Source organism: Panthera onca, chromosome E1 (assembly GCF_046562875.1).
Source record: "Panthera onca isolate mPanOnc1 chromosome E1, mPanOnc1 haplotype 2, whole genome shotgun sequence".
Lineage (NCBI taxonomy): Eukaryota > Metazoa > Chordata > Mammalia > Carnivora > Felidae > Panthera > Panthera onca.
In genome coordinates, this window is record NC_138352.1 from 25,911,280 (window position 1) to 25,925,304 (window position 14,025).

General features: G+C 38.8%; 1 protein-coding gene across 18 annotated transcripts in view; it reads left to right on the forward strand.

The window, feature by feature from the left end:
* Positions 1-14,025, forward strand: part of NCOR1 (nuclear receptor corepressor 1) — a 159,199-nt gene that overhangs the window by 16,048 nt on the left and 129,126 nt on the right. For all 18 annotated transcript variants that reach the window (XM_078437696.2, XM_078437694.2, XM_078437704.2 and 15 more), the window contains exon 2: positions 6,187-6,364. In XM_078437696.2, the coding sequence (XP_078293822.1) occupies positions 6,257-6,364 (108 nt within the window). In that variant the 5' untranslated portion in view covers positions 6,187-6,256. The remainder of the gene's footprint in view (positions 1-6,186; positions 6,365-14,025) is intronic.

Consider the following 14,025-nt stretch of genomic DNA (forward strand, 5'->3'; position numbering starts at 1 on the left):
TTGGCTCAAAAGTCATCTTAGAATATAATTTGTTACCCAGACTGGGGCAGTTTTGAGAAGGAAATGGAGCATAATTAATAACTGCACTAGGACAATAGCTGTGAATTGGGTCTGTTTCAGGAAATCAGGGCATAGGGTCATCTTACTGAGATTGGCTTTCTGTGATCACCCCATCAGAAATGCCAGAAATGTCTCCCTTCCCTTCTCTCCCATCCTGTTTTTTTTGTTTGTTGTTTTGTTTTTGTTTTAAAGTTTGTTTCGTGTGTGTGTGAGAGTGTGCAGGAGCAGGGGAGGGGCAGAGAGAGGAGAGGGTGAATCTCAGCCAAGCTCTATGCTCAGCATGGAGCCCAACGTGGGGCATCAAACTCATGGCTCAAACTTAACTGCCTGAGCCACCCAAGCACCCTTCTCCCATCCTGTTTTATTAATAGCACTTTATCATATTATCTTTTGATTATTTGTCTATTTCTGTATCACTTCACAATAAGATGGCATATCTTGGTCACCATTCTATGCCAGTGTTCAGAGCTGTGTTGGTACATAGTAGTGTATTGCTCAATAGATATTTGTTGAACATGTGACATTCCTGCTTTTGGTCTTAAAGTCTTACGAAGATATGACAGGCACACTTGAAAAACTGGATACAAGTGTTACACACAAATCATACTTTTATAAAACAGAATGTTCTCATATGTGGTCTTATTGTGGCATACTCTAAATACAAATTGCTATTAACTAAATTTTTTAAAGAATATTTTCCAAGCTAACGTATTGGATATTTAAGACAATTCCTTGAGAAGCATTCTCAGGCCTTCATCTTTGGGTATCTCTGTACTGAATAATCAAATGAATTCCTAGAAGTGGAATTGCTGTGGTAGAAGATATATGCATTTTCTTTTTCTTAAGTTTATTTATTTATTAAATGATAAATAATAACTCATACAAGCAAGTGGGGAAGAGCGGGGGGCGGGGAGAGAGAGATGCCCAGCCTGATGCAGGGCTTCAGCTCCTGAACTGTGAAATCATGACCTGAACCAAAGTCAAGAGCCAGACACTTAACTGACTGAGCCATTCAGGTGCCCTGAGGATATGTGTACTTTCAAGGCTTATCATGTATATTTCCTTCTTTCTTCTTTAGAGAGCAATTTGTACCCATTTTACATAACACACCAGTAGTGTCTAAAAGAGTGCTTTCTTCTTCTTCAAACTTGTACCAAAAGAGGTGTTATTTGTAATATTTTGCCAGTTTCTGTGGAAAGAATGATTTTATTTTTCTGTGATTATTGATGAAGTTGACTTCATTAATTTTTTCCTTTGTTAATCCCATATTTCTGTCATGTCTTATATTTCCATTGTGATCATTTTTTTCTTATTGATTTGTAAGAAATATATATATTTGTTACATCAAAATTTTGCTGTTTTATTTTTTCTAGTTCGTAGTTTGTTTTAAGGTGTCTTTACTGTACAGAAAAATAAAAAAATATATTTTATAAGGCTAAGATACCTGTCTTCTTGTTTGTGCTTTTGGGGTTGTGCTAAGGATGTCCTTCTCTGTCTTTATATATGTATTTCTTTCAGGCTTTTTGAAAGTACTGTAAATGTTACCTGGTTTTTAAAGGGCCTTAGATTGTAAATCACTATAATATTAGTGTCCTTAACTTTTTTTCTTTATCCTAAGAGTTGATGAACAGATTAAAATGAAAATAAGCAAATAGTAATTTCTGTGATGTGAAGTCTCCAGGGGAAAATTTAGGCAGAAACCGAAGACTTACTGGCTGCAGTAACTCTCTAATACTGTATCTCATTAAAAAGATGTCTTTGTGTATGTTATTTACCTCGAAGATTAAAGAAAAAGTGCTGCTAATTAGATCATATAATGCCATTGATTGTAGGATGCATATTGAGTTTAAAGTTGTTTTTTTTTTTATGTTTATTTTTGAGAGAGAGTACAAACAGGGGAGGGGCAAAGAGAGAGGAAGACAGAGAATCCCAAGCAGGCTCTGCCCTGAAAGTGGGTCTTGAATTCATAAACTGTAAGATCATGACTTGAGCCGAAATCAAGAGTTAGATGCTTAATTGACTGAGCCACCCAGGTGCCCTGACTTTAGAGTTCTTAAGATGTGGACACATGTGGTTATTAGAATCTGTGAAATGTGGCATGTTAATTTGGACTGCTATACTATCATTTTTCTTTTATTAAAAAAACATTTTTGGGGCGCCTGGGTGGCTCGGTCGGTTAAGCATCCGACGTTGGCTCAGGTCATGATCTCACGGTCCGTGAGTTTGAGCCCCGTGTCGGGCTCTGTGCTGACAGCTCAGAGCCTGGAGCCTGTTTCGGATTCTGTGTCTCCCTCTCTCTGACCCTCCCCTGTTCATGCTCTGTCTCTCTCTGTCTCAAAAATAAATAAACGTTAAAAAAAAAATTTTTTTTTTAAAGTTTTTTTTTTTTTTTTTTTTTTTTTTTTTTTTTTTAAATCTCTCTACCCAAAGTGGGGCTCGAGTTCATGACCTGGAGATCAAGAGTTGCATACTCTTCTGACTGAGCCAGCCAGGCGCCCCTGCACAATCATTTTTTAAAAAAAAAATTTATTTATTTTGAGAGAGCAAGTGAACAGGGGAGGGGCAGAGAGAGAGAGAGAGGGAGAGAGAGAATCCCAAGCAGGCCCTGCACTGCCAGCGCAGAGCCTGATGCGGGGCTTGATCCCATGAACCATGAGATCATGACCTGAGCCAAAATCAAGAGTCAGATGTAACCGACTGAGCCGCCCACGTGCGCCCCCCCCCCCCCCGACCCCGCACAATCATTTTTTTTTTTTTCCGCACAATCATTTTTAAATTTCGTGGTTGTTTTGGGTAGTTTTTTTTGTTTTTGGCTTGGTGGTTTTTTCAAAGCAACTTTGTTAAGATAAAAATTTGTGTACCATGCAATTCATCCATTTAAAGTATCCGATTCAGTGGTTTTTGGTGTATTTAGAGATATGATACAGTCAATTTTAGGACATTTTTATCACCTCAAAAAGAAACTCCCAATACAGTCGTATATTATTCAGCCTTAAAAATGTAGTTAATTTTGATATATGCTACCACATGGATAAACCTTGGAGACATTGTGCTAAGTGAAATTGTCCAGTCATGGAAGGACAGATGCTGTTTGATTCCACTGACGTGAGGTTCCTAGAGTAGTGGAAGTCCTGGAGACAGAAACTAGAAGCGTGGTTGCCAGGGACTGAGGGGAGGAGAAATGGGGAGCTGGTGTTTAATGGATGTAGAGTTTCAGTTGGGGAAGATGAAAGTTCTGGAGACGGGTGGCGGTGAGAGTTGTACAACAGTGTGAATGTACATGATGCTATGCAGTCGTACACTTAAAAATGGCCAGAATGGTACATTTTATGTATATTCTCCTGCAGTAAAAACAAAAGAAATCCCATGCACTTTGCCCATCACTTGCTATCCCTCTGTCCCCGTCCTGCCATCCCTAAGCAGCCATTAATCTACTTTCTGTCATATAGATTTGCCTGTTCTGGACTCCAGTCTGAAAGGAATCACACAAAGTGTGGACTTTTATGATTGGCTTCTTTTACTTAGCACGATGTTTTCAGGGTTGGTCCAAGTTAGAGTGTGTTACAGTAGTTGATTCTTTTCTTGGTGGATTAATGTTCCCTGGTATGGATATACCTGATTTTATTCGTCCATTCATCATTTGATGGATGGACATGACATTTGGGTTTTTCCCAAAGTTTGTATAGTTATTTTGGGACTTAACTTGAGCTCTGGCAATTCTAAGCAATAAAAACCTACTCCCATCTATATTAAGTAAAGGAGGCCTTATGTAAGACCATGTAGGTAGTTTAAGGGCAAAGGAAAGATGTACAATACTTTCTTACGGGGACTGACCCTGGAGCAAAGAGAGTCAGGAGCCAAGGCAATTGCTACTGTGTCTCCAGGGCCTGCAAGGTCTCTTGGCTCTCTTGTCTCTGCAAATCTACTGTAGTCTTTGTCGAGACTGGCCTTCTCTGCTCCCTCCCTAACTTCTCTGGCACATGCTTTGGCTCACCTTGACTCCTACTCTGGCCACTTTGCAACTCAGTTCCCTGCAGCTGACATTCTCAATTCCACATTCTTGGAGAGGGATCTAATTGGTACATCCCTTGTCCACTAGGGGAGTTCACTTGATATAAACACGGTGTCAAAATCTCACATTAACCAGGTTCAGAGTCTCTAGAAGCAGTGTATGCATGGATCTGGGTGTGGCTGGCCACTCTAGGTCACTAATGCTAGTCAATCTAAAGATGATTTAATTCTCTAGGTGAGTGGTCGTCAAACTTTTTGATCTCAAGACTCCTTTATACTCTTAAAGTTAACTTAGGACTCCAAATAGCTTTTGCTTCTGTGGGTTATATATGTTGATATTTACCATATTAGATATTAAAATGGCCATTTTAAAGATACTAGTTCATGTAAAAATACTATAAACTCACCATATGCTAAGATAAGTAACATTAAAATTTTTTTTTTTTTTTTTTTTTACGTTTATTTATTTTTGAGAGACAGAGAGACAGAGCGTGAACGGGGGGGGCAGAGAGAGAGGGAGACACAGAATCTGAAGCAGGCTCCGGGCTCCGAGCTGTCAGCAGAGAGCCCATGCGGGGCTTGGACCCATGAACCGTGAGATCATGACTGGAGCCGAAGTCGGAGGCTTAACCAACTGAGCCACCCAGGCGCCCCTAGATAAATAACATTTTTATGATAAGTAACTGTTTTCTGGAATAAAAACAAAATTTGATAAGAAGAGTGGCATTGTTTTACATTTTTGCAAACCTCTGATGTCTGGCTTAAAAAGATAGTTTTATTCTCATATCTGCTCTGCATTAAGTCTTGCAATATTGTTTTGATTGAAGTTTATAAAGAAAAGCTAATCTCATGCAGTATTTGGGAAGAGAGGGGATTTTAATAGCCTTTTTATTTTATTTTTTTTAATGCTGAGTTTTGAGAGAGGAGAGAGAGAGCGAGAGAGCGCACAAGTGCACAAGCAGGGGTGAGGCAGAGAGAGGGGGACAGAGGATCCAAGCAAGCCCACGCTGACAGCAGCATGCTCGATGTGGGGTTCAAACTCACGATCTGTGAGACCATGACCTGAGAAATCAAGAGTCAGACTCTTAACCAACTGAGCCACCCAGGCACCCCTTAATAGCCTTTTTAGATAATTGTAGATACTCTTTGATACCATACCCAAACCAGATAAGTGACAGTTTTTTTTAAAGGTTCATTGCTGTGTAGAATCTGAAGCCACATCAATGAACTTTTCATATTCTATCACGTTAAACATTTATTGGGTTGTCTTGTACTTTATTTGTAGTAAAATGTCTTGCACTTTAAATAAATACTGCACTCATAAATAATTTAGTCACATAATATATTGGTCATTTGGAAAATATTGATTCATTGAGTTATATAGACATTTCAGATGTTGACCTATTTTATTATGTAACATCTCAAAAACTCACACTTGTTACTATCACCACCAGTCTTGCCAGAAAAGTCTTTAAATGTGGGGAAGCCGTCAAGCTCACGGAAGCAAGTACAAGTTTTTCCAAAATCCCAATTTTCATAAATGCTGGCAGTTGTTTTCCTGGAAGTGATGAGTTCACTGTGTTCTTCCTTGAATACTTTCTCATCCTCACTGTTGTCTTAGGCCGTTTTGCGGGTGGAATTATTTAATAAAGACAGTATTTCCTCTGCACCAATGCTTACCTTGGAAATAATCTTGAATCTTTTTAACAATTGACTTTTCACAACCCCAACATTTACAACCATAGGTTTTTGTTTCTACAATATATAACATTTGATTCTCATTTATCAAAAAAAAAAAAAAAAAAAAAAAAAAAAGGACATGTAATGAGCATTTGCAATGTGCCAGGTTCCATGCTGAGATTTTATATACATTGTATTACTTTATATAGCTACTGATATTATTATTTGTGATATATTAATGCTTTTTTAAGTGTACAGGAAAAGACCCACTAATGTTTTTCAAACCTCAATAATTTCTATTATATTAAGTAAATACATGAGAGAAAGCTTTTACTGGTAATTGTGGTTTTATTTATATAGCTATAGTTATAATTTATTAGAAGTACACCTGGTGCTTTAGTTCTTATCAATTCTATTTTTTCCCATCTTGTTTAGGTGGTTTCCTAGAAACATGATTGTTTGTTGGACTTGATCTCACAGCCTGGTGAGGACTTCTTTACTGATAATGTCAAGTTCAGGTTATCCTCCCAACCAAGGAGCATTCAGCACAGAACAAAGTCGTTATCCTCCTCACTCTGTTCAGTACACGTTTCCCAGCACGCGTCACCAGCAGGTAAGGATCAACTACTATGTACTTGCCTAAGTAGAGGCGCGCGCGGGTGTGTGTGTGTGTGTGTGTGTGTGTGTGTGTGTGTGTGTGCGCGCCCGCTGGCGCTTTCTTTCCTTTTCCTGTTTAATGCATTTGTTGGTCAGAAACCAAATGCGATTGTTATAACTGTATATTTTAAATGGCAAGAACCGTTCTCAAAGATGAGGAACCCAAGGTTGGGGATTAATTATCTTTGTCTTAGTCTGGCTTTATGCCAGATTGCAGCTAGTGACCATGTCTTTTGTTTTCTTTTTTCTTTTTTTTAAAAAAAATTTTTTTTATGTTTATTTAGTTTTTGAGAGAGAGAGAGAGAGAGAGAGACAGAGTGTGAATGGGGGAGGGGCAAAGAGAGAGGGAGACAGAATCGGAAGCAGGCTCCAGGCTCTGAGCTGTCAGCACAGAGCTGGATGCAGGGCTCAAACTCATGAACTGAGAGATCGTGACCTGAGCTGGAGTCAGATGCTTACCTGAGTGAGCCACCCAGGCGTGCCCCCCCCCACCCCCATGTCTTTGTTTTCGTTTGTAGGAGTTGTTGTTAGAAAAATATCAGTTGTTGGGGCGCCTGGGTGGCGCAGTCGGTTAAGCGTCCGACTTCAGCCAGGTCACGATCTCGTGGTCCGTGAGTTCGAGCCCCGAGTCAGGCTCTGGGCTGACGGCTCGGAGCCTGGAGCCTGCTTCCGATTCTGTGTCTCCCTCTCTCTCTGCCCCTCCCCCGTTCATGCTCTGTCTCTCTCTGTCCCCAAAAAAAAAAAAAAAAAAAAAAAAAAGTTGAAAAAAAAAAGAAAAATATCAGTTGTTTAGGGTTTCCAGGTTAAGAAACCCTATTTTATTGCTACAAGTTCTGGTTTAGTATTAAGCTGGCCAGATAACTTGGCATCTCTTGAGCGATGGCCAGAATAGGGCCTGTACCTTCTTGAGAGGCTGACGGTAGGAAGATGAAAGAGTTTGTATGCTGATTCACTTGTGAAAAATAAAATATGAGAAGAAATTATTAGCTCAGAGCAGGCTGGGACAGGAACGTAAGGGTTGAAGAAAAAGAGGAAGGGAAGGGGTGAAATGGTCATCTCAGAGGAAAAGCAAATTTGGGGTGCCTGGGTGTGGCTCAGTTGGTTAAGCATCCAACTCTTGATTTCGGCTCAGGTCACGATCTCACTGTTAGCACAGAGCCAGCTTGGGATTAGCTCTCTCCTTCAAATCAATCAATCAATATATTTATTTATAAACATTTAATTTGATAAATATATATATATTTTTTTAAGCAGTCTTTTTTTTTAAAGTTTACTTATTTTAAGAGAGAGAGAGAGAGCGTGAGCACACAAGCGGGGGAGGGGCAGAGAGAGGGAGACACAGAATCCTAAGTAGGCTCTAGGTTCCAAGCTGTCAGCATAGAGCTCGATGTGGGATTCAAACTCAAGAGCTGTGAGATCATGACCTGAGCTGAAGTCGGCCGTTTAACCAACTGAGCCACCCAGGTGCCTCTCAATTTTTAAATATTAAGTATGTTAGTTGCATATTTTTGTAGATGCCCTTAAAACATTTTTTTTTTTTAATGTATTCATTTTGAGAGAGAGGGAGAGCTTCCGCATGAGTGGGGTAAGGGCAGAGAGAGGGGGAGGGAGAATCCCAAGCAGACTCCACACTGTCAGCCCAGAGCCCAATATGAGGCTCTGTTCCACAAACGGTGAGATTATGACTTGAGCTGAAATCAAGAGTTGGACACTCAACTGACTGAACCACGCAGGTGCCCCTGTAGATGTCCTTTTTCAGTTAAAGAAGTTGCTTTCTATTGCTAGATTGAGAGTTTTAATCCTCATTGGGTATTGAATTTTGGTTGCATTGTTTTCCCTCAACCCATAGTCTTTGTCTGAATACTGATTTCCTAGTTTGCTTCTTTTTTGTTTTTATTAAAAAAAAAATTTTTTTTTTTTTTTAATGCTTATTTTTTGAGACAGAGAAAGACAGAGTATGAGTGGGGGAGGGGCAGAGAGTGAGGGAGACACAGAATCTGAAACCGTCTCCAGGCTCCAGGCTGTCAGCACAGAGCCCGTCGCGGGGCTTGAACTCATGATCTGTGAGATCATGACCTGAGCCGAAGTCGGATGCTTAACCGACTGAGCCACCCAGGTGCCCCTGTTTTTATTTTTTTAAATCAACTTTAAGGTTTAATTGATACATAATACAATTTTCTTATATGTATACATTTTGACAGATTCATACACCCATAAAACCACCACTAAAGTGAAGATGTATTTCTGTCACCCCATAAAGTTTCCCATGTGCCCCATCCAGATTAGTCCTTCTCCTGTACTTTCCACAAACTCAGCTCCTAGGAAACCACTGTTCTGCTTTTTGTCATAACAGATTATATTTGTTTTGAATTTTACATGAACTCTCTTATCTGTGGCTTCTTTTGCTTCCCATAATGTTTTTGAGATTTCTTCAAGTTCTGGTGCATCTGAGTAGTTAATTTCTGTTTATTGCTGCCTATGGATATATCACAATTTGTTTATCTAGTTAGCTATTCCAGTTTTGGCTATTATAAATAAAATTATTTAGAAAACATGTATCTTTGTATTTTATCTAGATTATATAAAGTATTGCCTTATTTTCATAACAGTATTGTTGGACAGCTTATCTTTATAATTTTTATCAAGTCCAATTTATTAATTTTTGTCTTTAATATTTCTTGCTTTTTAAGTGTTATATTTAAGAATTTTGCCAAACTCCAGATCACTAAGGTTTTCTCCTCTTAAGTTTTTATACTCCTGTTTTACATAGTCTGTCACCTATTTTGAATTAAATTTTGTTTATGGTGTGAGGTAATGGTTGAGGTTCTTGTTTTGCATATAGATATTCGCTTGTTCTAGAAACCATTTGTTGAAAAGATTTTTCTTGGGGCGCCTGGGTGGCTCATTCGGTCCAACTCTTGATGTTGGTTCAGGTCACGATCTCACCATTCCTGAGATGGAGCCTGGAGTTGGCTCTGAGCTGACAGGCAGAGCCTGCCTGCCTGAGATTCTCTCTCTCTCTCCCTCTCTCTCCCTCTCTCTCCCTCTCTCTCCCTCTCTCTCCCTCTCTCTCCCTCTCTCTCCCTCTCTCTCCCTCTCTCTCCGTCTCTCTCCCTCTCTCTCCCTCTCTCTCCCTCTCTCTCCCTCTCTCTCCCTCTCTCTCCCTCTCTCTCCCTCTCTCTCCCTCTCTCTCCCTCTCTCTCCCTCTCTCTCTCTCTCTCCCTCCCTCCCTCCCTCCCTCCCTCCCCTACTTGCATGCACTCTCTGTCTGTCTCTCAAAATAAATAAATAAACTTTAAAAAAAAAACAACAAGTTTCTTCTTACTCCTCTGAATGGTTTTGGCACTTTCATTGAAAATCAGTTGATCATATACGTGCAAGTGTATTTCTGGTCTCTCTGTACTGTTGATGTATTTTGTGTATCTTTATCTCACACCTATGTGATTTTCTGTGTAAACAAACATGTCTTTTTTTTTTTTCCTTAATGTTTATTATTTTTTGAGAGAAAGAGCAGGGGAGAGACAGAGAGAGGGAGAGAGAGAATCTTCAGCAGGCTCTGTATTGTCAGCACAGAGCCCGATGTGGGGCTTGAAGTTTTGAACCATGAGGTCATGACCTGACCTGAGATCAAGAGTTGGAGGCTTAACCAGTTGAGCCACCCCGGTGCCCCCAACATGTCGTCTTTTAATAAAGCTCTTCACACCGTCTTGATTATTATAACTTTATAGTAAAGTTGAAATTGAATAGTGATTCTTTTCTGAATTACTGTTCTGAATATTTTAATTCTTGCCATTTCTATATACATTTTATTAATTTTTATTTTTTATTTTTGAAATGTTTATTTATGTTGAGAGAGAGAGAGAGAGCGCGCGCACATGTGTGTGCTTGCACATAATTGGGGGAGGGGCAGAGAGGGAGAGAAAATCCCAAGCAGGCTCCGTGCTGTCAGCGCAGAGCCTGACTCAGGGCTCAGACTCACAAACCAGGACATCATGACCTAAGCTGAGATCAAGAGTTGGAGGTTTAACCGATTGAGCCACCCTGGTGCCCCTCTGTATACATTTTAGTGGATTTTTTTTTTTTAAGTTTATTTATTTTGAGAGCGTACATTTTCGAAGCACCTTGCGAGTTTCTACAGAAACGCTTGCTGGGTTTTCTGTTTTAAAATTTTTTTTTAAGTTTATTTATTTATTTTGAGAGAGGGAGAGCGAGTAGGGGAGAGGCAGAGAAAGAGGGAGATAGAGAATCCCATGCAGGCTCCTTGCTGGCCTCTCCAGAGTCTACTGCAGGGATCAAACTCACGAGCCGGGAGATCATGACCTGAGCTGAAACCAAGAGTCGGATGTTTTACCGAATGAGCCACCCAGGCACCCCTCTAGGGTTTTGATTAGATTTGAATTGAGTCTAGAGATAAATTGGGGAGAGAACTGACATCTCAACCACTTTGATTTTTCTGGTCCATGAACATGATATAATTCTCCATCTATTTAGGTCTTCATTAATTTTTCTCGGTAATGTTTTGTAGTTTTCAGTGCATAGGTCATGTACATCTGTTGTCACATTTGTTCCTAAATATTTCATACTTTTGATGCATTTGTAAATATATTGCTTTTTTGAATTTAGTTTTCAGTTCATTGCTACCATGTATATTTGACCCTGTATCCTGCAACCTTACTTGTTACTTCTAGCTGCTTTTTAATAGATTTCATAAGATTTACTATGTAGATGATCCTGTAATCTGAGAGTAGACAGTTTTGCTTGTACCTTTGGATGCTTTTCTCTTTCTTTCTTATTATACTGGCTTTAATTGCTAGTACAGTGTTGAATAGAAGAGGTGAGAGTAAATATCCTTGACTTATTTCTGATCTTAAGAGGAAGGCACTCAGTCTTTCACCATTAGGGATGTTGTTAGCAGCTGGTAGCTGCACTTATCTTGGGGAGCATTGATTGGGTAATGTCTAGAATTGTCAAATCAATATGTGTACACCTGAAACTAACATAACATTATATGCTGATTATACTTCAATGAAAAGCTTGGGAAGTGTTCCCTCTCCCTGTATTTTCTTAGGATTAGTATTTTTTCTTCCTAAGAAATTTGATAGAATTTATCACCGAAGTCATCAGGGCCTAGAATTTTCTTTGTGGGGAGAATTGAAATTATGCATTCAATTTCTTTAATAGTTATAATTCACATTCTTTATTTTTTGTTGAGTCAGTTTGGGTAAGTTTTGTTGTTCAATATATTCAATTATATTAAGATGTCATAATATTCCTGTTATCTTTTCAGTGTCTTTGAGATCTGTTGTGATGTCATTCCTCATGTTGATAAGTATTTTTCCCTACTTTTTTTTCTTTATTAGTCTATCCTTGAGGTTTCTCAATTTAATCGATTCTTTTCTGAGAATAACTAACTTTGGTTTCATCCATTTTTACTGTTTTTTTTTTTTTTTCTATTGATTTCTCCTCATTATTTTGTTCCTTCTCTAACTGCCCACATATATAACATTTCTGGCATCTTTCACTTCTTTGTATATATTCAGTTTCCTTTTGATGCTATTTTCTTTTTGTCTAAAGAAGGTCATTTCTCTTAGCGCGTGTCTTTTGGCAGTGAACTCTCAACTTTTATTTATTTGAAAAAGTTTATTTCAGTTTTATTTATTTTATTTTATTTTAATTTTTTTAGAGAGCATGAGTGTGTGTGAATGGGGGAGGGGGGCAGGGGGAGAGAAAGAAAATGTTAAACAGTCTCCATGCTCAGCACGGAGTCTGCCACAGGGCTTGATCCCACGACCCTGTGATCATAACCTCAGTGGAAATCAGGAGTAGAGTCTGAAGCTCAACTGACGGAGCCATCCAGGTGTCCCTCAACTTTATTTTTAAAGACTATTTTTACTGGATACAGAATTCTAAGTTGACAGTTCTGTTCTTTTTCTTTTGTTTAAAAAAATTTTTTTTTTAATATTTATTTTTGAGAGGGAGAGACAGAATGTGAGCAGGGGAGGGGCAGAGAGAGAGGGAGACGCAGAATCTGAAGCAGGCTCCAGGCTCTGAGCTGTCAGCACAGAGCCCGACGTGGGGCTCGAACTCACGAACCGCGAGATCATGACCTGAGCCAAAGTTGGACGTTTAACCAACTGAGCCACCCAGGTGCCCCTCTTTTCTTTTTCTTAATGTTTATTTATTTTTGAGAGAGACAGAGTGCCAGTGAGGGAAGGACAGAGAGAGAGGGAGACAGAGGATCCAAGGCAGGCTCCGCGCTGAGAGCAGAGAGCCCCATGCGGGGCTCCATCTCCTGAGTTGTGAGATCATGGCCTGAGCTGAAGTCAGATGCTTAACCGACTGAGCCAGGCACCCTGACCGTTATTTTCTTTTAGCACTTTAATAGATGCCATTTGTTGTGTTCTGGCTTATGTGGTTTTCTGACCTTCGGTCATTCTTATCTTTATATACAAGTATTGACAGTCACTGAACTTCATGCTTCTGTGGATTTATAATTTTCATAAAATTTGGCAGTTTTCAGCCATTATTTCTTCAGATACATTTTTTTTTGTGTACTTTCCCCCTAGTTTTGTTCTGAAACACAAATGACTTGTGTTTTGTATTATCCTACAGGTCACTGGACCTCTATTCATTTTATTTTATTTTATTTTATTTTATTTTATTTTATTTTATTTTATTTTATTTTTATTTTATTTTATTTTATTTTATTTTATTTTATTTTATTTTTTATTTTTTTATTTATTTATTTATTTATTTTTATCAGTTTGCTTAGTTTTATGATGACTTCATGTTCAGTGGTTTTTTTTTTTTTTTTTTTTTTTTTTTTTTTTTTTTTTTTTCTTCTTCTGGGGTTCCAGCTAAGCGTTAATTTCATCCAGTGAGATTTTCATTACAGACATTGGATTTTTCATTTTTGAATGGAATATGAACATTGTGAAGTGTATACACTTTATGAGTGGCTTTTGTTGTATTCCTTTAAAGAAAGTTGAATGCCTTCTGGTGTCCAGTTAAATTACTTTTTGAAGTTTATTTTTAAACTCTTTAAGGGCAAGTCGAGAGTAGTCTTTATTCTAGGTCTTACTCGTCCTGGGATATCTAGTGATCATTTCATGTATTCATTGAAGTTTCTTCCCTTTGGCTGGAGGAAACTCGAATGAGTTCTGGCCCCACGTGTGCTCTGGGAAGTGTGTGTTTTATAGTTTCTCCTGTTTATTCTAAGAACAACCAGAGTTGTTTGAGACTGGTCTATGTTCTCCCCTGTGCCTTTACAGATTGGAATTCATCCAAAGACTTAGGAGGACCCAGATTCACATTTCAGAAAGTCTTTCTCTGTTTAACTGTCTTCTCATAGAAAGTCTCCAGAAATCCTGTCCACATGGCTTTACCAAACTAGTATGGTTGCTTCTTCAGTGAACAAGATTACAGATCACTGTTTGGGTTCCCTTCCCACGGACACAATTTGGAAATTGCCTTTAGGCAGAAAAGTCTGGAGTACTGTAGGACTTAACCTCATTTGTGTGATTTTTCTCAGAGATTGAGTCCTGTGCAGTCTGTTTTCTGATGTCTGAGAATAGTCACTGTATTTTGCCCACTTTTTTGGCTGTTTACTATGGGAAT